This window comes from Numenius arquata, chromosome 21 (genome assembly GCF_964106895.1).
Source record: "Numenius arquata chromosome 21, bNumArq3.hap1.1, whole genome shotgun sequence".
In the NCBI taxonomy this organism is placed as follows: Eukaryota; Metazoa; Chordata; class Aves; order Charadriiformes; family Scolopacidae; genus Numenius; species Numenius arquata.
The window spans coordinates 3726785-3736431 of NC_133596.1; the positions used below are offsets into that span (position 1 = coordinate 3726785).

The following is a 9647-nucleotide window of genomic DNA, read 5'->3' on the forward strand; positions in this document are numbered from 1 at the left end:
CCCCAGGCACCAGCTCGGCCCCTTCCACCGGCTTTTTTTGGTTTAGTTTTGTATCGTGAAACTCGTCCCCGTCCAGACGGAGGGATGGGGAAGAGCCGTCCCGAGCTGATGGTGGGGAAGAGATGCTGGGAGCGGGGCTGGACCCACTGGGACACCAGCCCCGGGGACCGGCAGCCAAAGGGGTGATTTTTTTTGGAAGGGTTTTTTTTGTTGGTTGGACTCGATGATCTCAAAGGTCCCTTCCAACCAAGAAGATTCTGTGATTCTGTGAAGAGGGGAGAGCCAAACCCCAGCCAGCCCTGGGTTCACACCGGGGAGGCTGCAAAGCAAACCCCATCGGTCCCTCGGGTCCCTCCCCAGCTCCTCTGCACGTCCCCTTCCCCCCCGTGCTGGGAGCAACGCCTGGGGGGGCTCCAGCCCTTCCCAGGGTGAGTTTTGTCCTTCCTAAAATCATTTTCCTTGGAGTTTTGAAGAGGACGTCGCCTCCACGGAGCCCTTACCCTCTTTGGCAACCACACTATCCAGGAATTGCACCAAAACCCACCCCTCAAACTCCCCAAACCCGGTTTAACCGGCAATTTGACCCATCTGTGTCCAACCCCAACCCAACACCCAGGAGCCACCTCCTTCCACCCGGGCACCGGGAGCCCCGCGGAGCGAGAAGCCGCTTTTCCAACCCCAGCAGCCACCGTGGCTCGTCAGCATCTCCCCCAACGCCGGAGGAGTCCCACATCTCCCTTTCTTACGTCTCTCTGCATTTCTTAGCTATAAATAGGCGGGAGGAGGTTCAAAGCGAAGGGCGCGAAGACGCGTGAAAAGCAGCCACCGCGGGAGGACTTTGCAGAGCCCGGAGGAGCCATCGGCGTCACGGGGGCATCAACGGGCTTGGAGAAAAAGGGTGGCAAAGTAACTCAGGTTGAGGTGCTTTTTTTTGTTTGTTTGTTTTTCCTGGAAGGGATATAAAAATACCCGTGCTGTTTTTGGAATTAAGATATTAACACCGCGCTTGCCGCCGGGAGTCAGGCCTGAGACAAGGAGGAATTTCCCCATCCAGGTCACGTTTGATGGAGCAGCATCAGACGGAAGGTGACGGTCCCCAAGGAGCAGCATTAGCCACGATGTTAGCGAACGCTCGCCCATGGCTCAGCCCGTGGTGATGGCAAATTATGGACCCATGGACCCATATCCCAACTTCACACTTACACGGAAAATAAAAGAAGCCCTTTGCAAGCCCAACGCTGCAACCACCAAACACAAACCTGGCCTTTACTGGTGGAGAGGTGGGTGCCCACAGCACCCCCAGCCTCCTGCTGGACCCCAACTGGCTCCACGTTCAGGCCATACCCCCTTGCACATCAAAACCCATCCTTTCCCAGCCCAAAAAACATGGGAGCCGCAAAGGCAAGAGGCTGCGGGAGCCCCAGCTGCTCCTGGTCCCCACCAACCTCCTGCCCAAAGGTTCATTAAGGAACCTGCCCCCTCCCAAATTAATTAAGAGTAAATAGACACCGGTGGGGGCTCCAGTCACATCAATATGAGCCACCGTGACAGCCCAGCTGGTGGCAGGGATGTGCCAAGTCACCTTCCAGCCGTGTCTCTTGGAGGTCCAAATGTGCCAGGAATAGGGATCCCATGGGGATAGGGTGGGTCTCACAAGGACCATCCCCTATTCCTGCCCCACGTCCCCCAGCCCGGTGGCCCAGTTGTCCCCAGCACCTTCTCCTGCTGCCATCCCGTGGCCACATCCCACAACTGCACATGGCCACCAGCCAACAGGGCTGTGGCCAAGCTGGGACCATGACGGCACCCAACGGTGGCCCCGCACCCATCTCGGCCTGTCACCAAGCCCCATGGCCACAGAGGACCGGCCCAACGCCATGGTGGCCAGGGCAGCCCCTTGCCCAGGGGTGGCAGGAGGCCAAGGTGTCCTCGGTCTGTCCCCATCTCCCCCCACCAGCACCGGCCGAAGGGTGCTGAGCCCCTGCTCAGCCCTGGGGTGTCCCCCCCGTCCTGGGGCCACCCCGGTGCAGATGCTAAAGCCCAGCTGGCAGCGAGGCTCCGGTGGCAGCTCGGGGACAGGAAGGTGGCAGGAGGAGACACAAGAAGCCCCTTCCTGGCCTCAGACACGATCTCAGAGCAGACCTATCACCCCAGGAGGGCTGCCCCTCCTCCCCCCCCCCCCCCCAAACCGCAGGAAAACGCAGGGTTTATCAAAACTCAGTTTATTCCAAATGTTAAAAGATTACACCTTCTCTTCCTCAATTAATCAACCAAAATACTTTACACTTTCTTTTTTTTTAAAAAAAAATTCAAGCTATTCTGAGCCCAAATCCCCGCCCCCCTCCCTCCCCTGCCCCCCGCACACACCTCCCGCTTCCCCCTATTGCTATAATTTAACAGGTAAAATTTAAGTCTTCGCAGCCCCCCCTTCTCCGTCCAGGTACCTGGAAGGACGGAGAAGACGGGACAGGCCGGGCGCAGGGAGCGGGACCAGTTGGACCGAGACTGGAGGCGATGGGGAGGGAATCCCGTCCTTTGGAGCAATTCCATGCATAGCTGGGCTTTGGTTATCTTCTCAGCGAGGCCCTAACAGCAAATGAAGCCCTTTCCTCAAGCAAAGAGAAAAAAAAAATTAAATAACACAGTCCCCACCCGTGAGATGGATTTTTCGGGGTTTCCGAAGGCAATGGGAAGAGTGAGAGCGGCCAGGACTGCGGAAAGCAGCGCTGGAGGCAGGAGAATGTGGGGGAACCTGCTCCCGGCCTCGCTGCTCGGGGGATTCTGGCTCAGATAAATACACAGTGATGGGAGGGAGGCAGGAGCCCCCCCTTTTTCCAGCAGCTACAGCTCTGTACGTAGCTCAGGACGGGCATCATCCAGCCGCGTTTCCCCCTCGCAGGCTCCCAGATGCCCGGGAGCATCTCCCCATCGCAGCCACAAGCGTTGGGTGCAGGAGAGGGGTCCCCGGGACCGGGATCTCACCCAGAGAGGGGTTTGGTGGGTGACAGCAGACAAATCCAAGTCGGAGGTAAAAGACGTTGAGGTGAAGCGGACGTGGGGAGCACCCAAAAACTGGGGGAACACGGGGATCTCAGAAAGCCCGGTGCCCAAACCCTTTTGCGTAGAGAAGAACAAGGGCCTCAGCTTTGCCAGGAAATATTAAAATAAAAACCAAACAAGAAGCGGAAAAAGCCATCCAGCCACAGCGCTGAGATCAGTTTAGGACCAAGCCGACCCGGGGGGAGCTGACAGAGCACCAGACACCACGGGAAGACACACGCACTTGCAAGGAGAAGTCCCGAGCATCCCTGAAGAGCCCTGCTCCAGCCAGGCAGACGCTGCTGGGGCCCGGCTCCGGGACCCCCCCCGCCCTCCCCAGCGCCGTCGGTGGGCCACCAGAGCTGGAAACCAGTTGCCCGACCCGGGTGGAAGATGTTGGGGGGGTGTGCGCGGGTCCCGTGATCCCACCGGGCTCAGCGTCGCTTCATCAACTCTGCTCCTTGTCCTTCACCAGCAGCACCGTGTGTTGGCCACCGCTGGACACGGCCAGGACCGTGCGGTTTTCCAGCTGCTTGCCCGTCATCTCCACGGGGCTCCAGACGTCATCTTCCTCCCCCGTGCCCAGCTGGTAGTTGGTGCCCATGCCCCAGGCAAACGCTCGTCCTGCAACGGGAGGCGACACAGGTTTTGAATTCCAAGTGGCCACACCATGGGGTGGGGAGGGGACCCAGTAGCCAAACCCAAGGGGACTTCACACCCGGGCAGGGAGATGAGCAACGGGTGGCAGAGGAAGGCAGGAGGAAGAGGAACAGCTTGCTTGGCAACTCAAAGAGGGGTTTCATCACACAACCAAGGCAGCGTTTTGCCCCCCCCGGGGGAGCAAACCAGACCCGTCAGCCCACGGCAAACCCTCCTCCCGCACCACAGATGCCACGCACAAGCTGGCCCAGCACCAGTCTCGCAGCTGCGGAGATCAGGGTGCGGAGAAGGGACCAGGAGGCGAACGATCCCCTCCCGGTCAACACCCTGTCACCAACCTTCCTGCCAAGGGCCCACAAAAATATTTGAGCAGCTGCTGCCCAGCTGCCCCCAGGTCCTGGCTCCAGTCCCGACCCAACCAGCAGCGAGCGATGAAGGTATGTGGGGCTGGACGGATCCAGGGGGGGGCCAGGACGGATGGATGGATGAGGGGTGGGGTGGGGAAGGTCCACAGGGCGGTGTTCCCAAGCCCACCGGAGCCCACTCACCATCACTGCTGACGGCGTAGCCAACCGATGCACCGCAGGCAACGGAAGAGATGCTGGGGAGCTCTGGGATGACGGTGGGTGTGCTCTTCTCCTCCGCCCCTGCCCCCAGGCCCAGCCGGCCGTACTCGGCCCTGCCCAGGCTGTAGGCTTTACCTGGAGCACAACACACACACACACACACACACAGGAGAGGTGACTCGAGGGGGAGAGAAGCCCACAGCAGGCTGTAACCGGACCCTCTGCCCCTGGAGAAGCATCGCTCCTCCCTGCCATACCCTAGATCCCAACCAGGGGGTGCAGGGTGCGATGGAGACCCTTGAGCTCCCCAAAATCTATAGGGTGGGTGGGTGGGTGGGTGCCTGGACAGACTGCTGAGTGTGCAAGAGCAGAGGTCACAAGTCACTCCGGGTTCCCGCCATCCTCCCTACCCTCTGCTGCAAATTCACGCCACCCTTGTTGCCTTGAACACCTCGGAGGGCTCCAGCACGTCACCCTAACCCCAACAACACCCCAGTCGGGATGAGGGCCATGGGAGACCCGCCCTGTCCCGCTTTGTGTGACACCCAGCCCCCCCCCCCCCCCCCGTCACGCCAGCTCTCACCCTCCGAGTCGACGCACACCGTGTGGTGCTGCCCGCCGGAGAACCCGACCCAGGACTTGGTGGAGTTCTTGAAGCACGTCAAGTTCTGCGGGGAGAAGCAGGGCTCGGTGCCCTGGGTCCCTGCGGGATGGGACGCACAAACCCAGGCAGATCAGGCCCCCGGGCAGGGACAGCCCAGCCTGGCACCAGCACTGAGCCATCCACCCCGGGGCTCACCGTACCAGAGACTAACACAGCCCCCCCCACAACCCCCCAAATCAAATTTCTGCTCAAACCCACCGGCTGCAGGGGTTGGGACCTCAACCCAGAACTATGAAGGGTGACACACTCCCCCCCCCCTCCAAATTTCCAGCTCCAGTGTGTGCTTGGTGTTCAGGATCTGCGGTGTCCAGCAGCGTCCACCCAGCAGGCCAGGGGAGCACAGGATGGGGGAGCCTGCGGCCAGACCAAAGCAGGCAGGAGATGTGGAGGGCCATAAGTGAAGCTCACCCAGCTGGTGGTAGTTGGAGAGACCGAATCCATAGATGTGTCCTTCCTCCGTGACGGCGAAGGTGAAATAAGCACCACAAAAGGCATCCTGGAAGCGCATTTTGCCTCTGTTGCCTTTGCCTCTGACAGGGACACGCTGGGGGATCAGCAGGCGCTCTGGGGGGGCCGGAGACAAGGTGTCATACGAGGAATAATGATTTACACCCTTTTCCATCTCCCCCCTTAGACCCAGCTCACTGAATCCAAGCAACCGATTTACAGGCAAGCCCTTGAGCAGCAGGGGAAGAGACTGGGTGTCCCTGCTCCTCTGCAAAGCGCAGAGCTGGGGCTGAAGGACGCAGCACCCCACTCCTCCAAGCACCAAAGCCACTCACGCAGCCCTTTCCTTCCTCCTCGGTTGGCAAAAAGCGCCGGCACTCGCCCCAGCTGGCCCTGCTCGCCGCAGCCGCACGTGAAGAGGTCACCATCCACCGTCAGCATCACTAAGTGGTCATTCCCTGGGAGAAGAAGGGGAGAAGAGTGAAGCAGGAGCCATGATCCAGGAACCCAGCAAGACCCCGGGGGTGAGATCCCACACGTAAAACCCCAGCTGTCCCAGCTTTCTAGAATTCAGTGGGGATACCTTGACGGCAGCTCCTGGCACAACTTAAAACACGAGGATCTCCCTCTTCCTGATCCCAGTTCCCCATCTGAAACTCCAAAGAAGTTTCTCTGGGATGGTTTGGGGGGACAGGTCCCCCCCAACCTCACCTGGGCCCTGGACAAGTTCACCAGCTGCTCTGCTCAGCTTCCCCAAGTCTAGAAGAGGGCGAGCACTTTGACCCCTCGAGGTCACGGTTGTAAGCACTCTTGTAAGGCATTTTTCATCAGATCGGGTCAAATATTAACAATATTGTTGGGGGTAGAAGAGACACAAGGTCTGTTCTCTCAAGAGAGCAAGCAGAGCCTTGTGCCCACAAGGAGCAGCCAAGGGGGGAGGAAAAGGACATGGACCTTCTGGACCTTCACCTCCTCCCGAGGGTTCCTGACCCACGTGCACCCCAGGACCTTGCTCACCTGAGACAATTTTAATGACGGGCGTGCTGAGCTGGAGCTGCACAGGAACGGAGCTCGTCTTCATGGGCTCCAGCAACCCGATCACCCCGTTGTTATCCTGGGTGGAGAGACAGACGCGGGAACATGAGTCACAGAGGCAGCAACCACCATCAGCACGAGCTTCCAGCATCTGAGACATCAACGTACCCGGAAAGAGCCCCAGACAAACACCCTGCCGTCCTCCGTCAGCGCGGCCGTGTGACTGTCCCCCGCAGAGACCTGCACCACCTTCTCCTGCAGCTCCACCAGCCCCGGCGTGGTCTCCGACCCTTCGGCCGAGGTGTCACGCCCGAGGGCGCCTTCATCGTTGCAGCCAAAGGTGTAGATCTGCAGAGAGCGAGACGGTCAGGATGGGACCCAGAGGGGCCACAGGTTGAGCGTGAAGCCAGGGGACAGGCTGAATTATCCTTCTGACCCCCTAAAATTTTGCAGTCCGTGGCATGGTGGTGAGGGGTCTGGAGAACAAGTCTTGTGAGGAACGGCTGAGGGAGCTGGGGGTGTTCAGCCTGGAGAAAAGGAGGCTGAGGGGAGACCTTCTCGCTCTCTACAACTCCCTGAAAGGAGGGTGTAGCCGGGGGGGGTCGGTCTCTTCTCCCAAGCAATAGGCAATAGGACAAGAGGAAACAGCCTCAAGGTGCACCAAAGGAGATTTAGGATGGGTGTTAGAAACAATTTTTACATGGAAAGGGTTATTAAGGATTGGAATGGGCTGCCCAGGGCAGAGGTGGAGTCACCATCCCTGGAGGTATTTAAAAGCCGGGCAGACGTGGTGCTGAGGGACATGGGTCAGTGGTGGCTTTGTTAGTGTTGGTTGATGGTCGGACTCGATGATCTGAAAGGTCCCTTCCAACCTGGACAATTCTATGATTCTATGGAGACCACGCTCATCCCCGGAGCTGGAGTGAGCTACACGTCTGGGCAGAGCAGGGTCCGATTCAGACCCCCCCGCTCCAGGACATGTCCCAGAGCTTGCAGGGACAAGTGGCTCAGCCTCCTCATGTCGTGTTTCCCCACCACCACCACCCCGCGCTGAACTCACTTTTCCCGTCTGGCTGAGGCACACCGTGTGCATCCCTCCGGCTTCCACCTGCACCATCATCTCTGGCAGCGTCACCAGGGCCGGCCTCTTCCTCTCCATCACGTCCTCCCCCAGGCCCAGTTGACCGACATCCCCCTGCCCCAGTGTCAGCACCAGGCCGGGCTGTGTGCGATGGGACGAGTGGCAGACTGCAGGGCAGAAAAATAACATATATCACATATAGGGAACAACCCGTCTATTAAAGCTGGTCCCTGGGAACGGGGAGGGAAAACTCTTTCTTACCTTTGATCTTCTTCGGTCCAGGAGACTCTTCTTCTGGCACCGGGCTCTTCTTCGCTGTGCGTTTCCCTGGCATCGTGCCTCGGATCTGAACAGCAAAGAGACTCCGTTAAGGGCTTTGCTGGAGAGTCCCAGCGTGGCCATCAGTCCTTTGGGGGCTTTTTCTCCCCTCTCATGCTTTAAAATCCCCTCGGATCACCTGAGGAGCCGGAGACTGAGGATTTGAGCAACGGATCTCCCGCTTTGGAAAAATACTGGGGGTTTTTCTTGCGTGTTTTCTGCCCCGTCCCCACTCTCGGGTAGACCTGAACCCCTCTCCGGGTCACAGCCCCCGGAGAATGCCACCAGACCAGGCCAGGCCAGGCCAGACCAGGCCGGGGAAGGCCCAGCGCCCCGCCTGCCCTCCCCACACACAAACACGGCCCCAAACGGAGGGGGGGGGGGGGGAGGAAGGAGCACCCCGCGAACCCTCCGCCCTGTCCCCCATCCCAGGGACGGAACCGTGTCGCCAGGCGGGGTGTCCCGGCCCTACGGTCCCCCACGGCCCCGCCTCACCGAGCCTCCCCCCCCCCCCATCCCTTCCCGCCGTTTGAATTCCCCGCTCCACGTGGGGCCGCGCAGGCCCCGCCGCCCGGCCGGGCCTTTCTTCCCCACTCGCCGCCGGGGAGCGACCGCACCGAGGGCGGGCCGGGGCTCGGCGGGGACCCCCGCACACCTCTCTCCCCGTCCCCCGTTTTCCCCTCTCCTCCTCCTCCTCCTTCTCCTCCTTCTCCTCCTCCCTCCCCGCCGCCCCCGGGGCCCCGCCGCGCTCCCACCTCCGCTCCAGCCGGCCGGGCCGCCGTCGCGCTCCCACAGTGCGCATGCGCGGGAGGGGGCACAGCCGCCCCCCTCAGCCGGGCACTGCGCCCCCTGGCGGCTGGAGGAGCGAACCGCCACCCCCGGAGTGGGGGGGGGGTGTGTGTGGAGAGACCCGCCCCCCCCCAAATAAGGTATTTAAGCCAAGGGGGGGACTAATTGGGTGCCGATAATGAAGCACGGCAAAGAGTTATTAATGAAATAACAGGCTGGGTGGATGGGTTGAAGGCCAACGGGATGAGGTTCAACAAGGCCAAGTGCCGGGTCCTGCCCTTGGGTCTCACCAACCCCATGGACGCCACAGCCCTGGGGCAGAGTGGCTGGAGCTGCCCGGCAGAAAAGGACCTGGGGACCAAAAAAGTTGGTCGACTGTGGGCTGAACACGAGCCAGCAGTGTGCCCAGGTGGCCAAGAAGGCCACCAGCATCCTGGCCTGCATCAGGAACAGCGTGGGGAGTAGGACTCGGGAGGTGATCGTCCCCCTGGACTGGGCACTGGTGAGGACCCACCTCGAGGGCTGTGTCCAGTTTTGGGCCCCTCACCACAAAAAAGACACTGAGGGGCTGGAGCGGGTCCAGAGAAGGGCAACGGAGCTGGTGAGGGCTCTGGAGAACAAGTCTCATGAGGAGAGGCTGAGGGAGCTGGGGGTGTTCAGCCTGGAGAAAAGGAGGCTGAGGGGAGACCTTGTCGCTCTCTCCAACTCCCTGAAAGGAGGGTGTAGCCAGGGGGGGTCGGTCTCTTCTCCCAAGGAACAGGTGATAGGACAAGAGGAAATGGCCTCAAGTTGTGCCAGAGGAGGTTCAGATTGGATATTAGGAAAAATTTTTACTCTGAAAGGGTTATTAAGCCTTGGAAGGGGCTGCCCAGGGAAGGGGTTGAGGCACCATCCCTGGAGGTATTTAAAAGCCGGGTTGGCATCGTGCTTAGAGACATGGTTTAGTGATGGGTTTTATCAGAGTTCGGTTGATGGTTGGACTCGATGATCTTAAAGGTCCCTTCCAACCCAGACAATTCTATGATTCTATAATTCTAAATCCAGCAGG

General features: G+C 60.0%; 1 protein-coding gene across 2 annotated transcripts; it reads right to left on the reverse strand.

The window, feature by feature from the left end:
* Positions 1 to 2210: 2210 nt before the first annotated feature.
* Positions 2211 to 8600, reverse strand: RCC1 (regulator of chromosome condensation 1). Of its 2 annotated transcripts, XM_074162169.1 has the most exons (10): positions 8566 to 8600; positions 7754 to 7838; positions 7472 to 7659; positions 6580 to 6759; positions 6394 to 6490; positions 5712 to 5834; positions 5338 to 5493; positions 4849 to 4968; positions 4248 to 4400; positions 2211 to 3663 (listed from the first exon to the last, which is right to left on the reverse strand). In XM_074162169.1, exons 2-10 carry the CDS (start codon positions 7824 to 7826, stop codon positions 3488 to 3490), a joined length of 1266 nt encoding a protein of 421 aa, XP_074018270.1. In that variant the 5' UTR covers positions 7827 to 7838; positions 8566 to 8600; the 3' UTR covers positions 2211 to 3487. The 2 variants fall into 2 exon arrangements, with proteins under 2 accessions (XP_074018270.1, XP_074018269.1); XM_074162168.1 differs by lacking the exon at positions 8566 to 8600 and having other exon boundaries at positions 2217 to 3663; positions 7472 to 7671; positions 7745 to 7826.
* Between the last annotated feature and the right edge of the window lie 1047 nt (positions 8601 to 9647).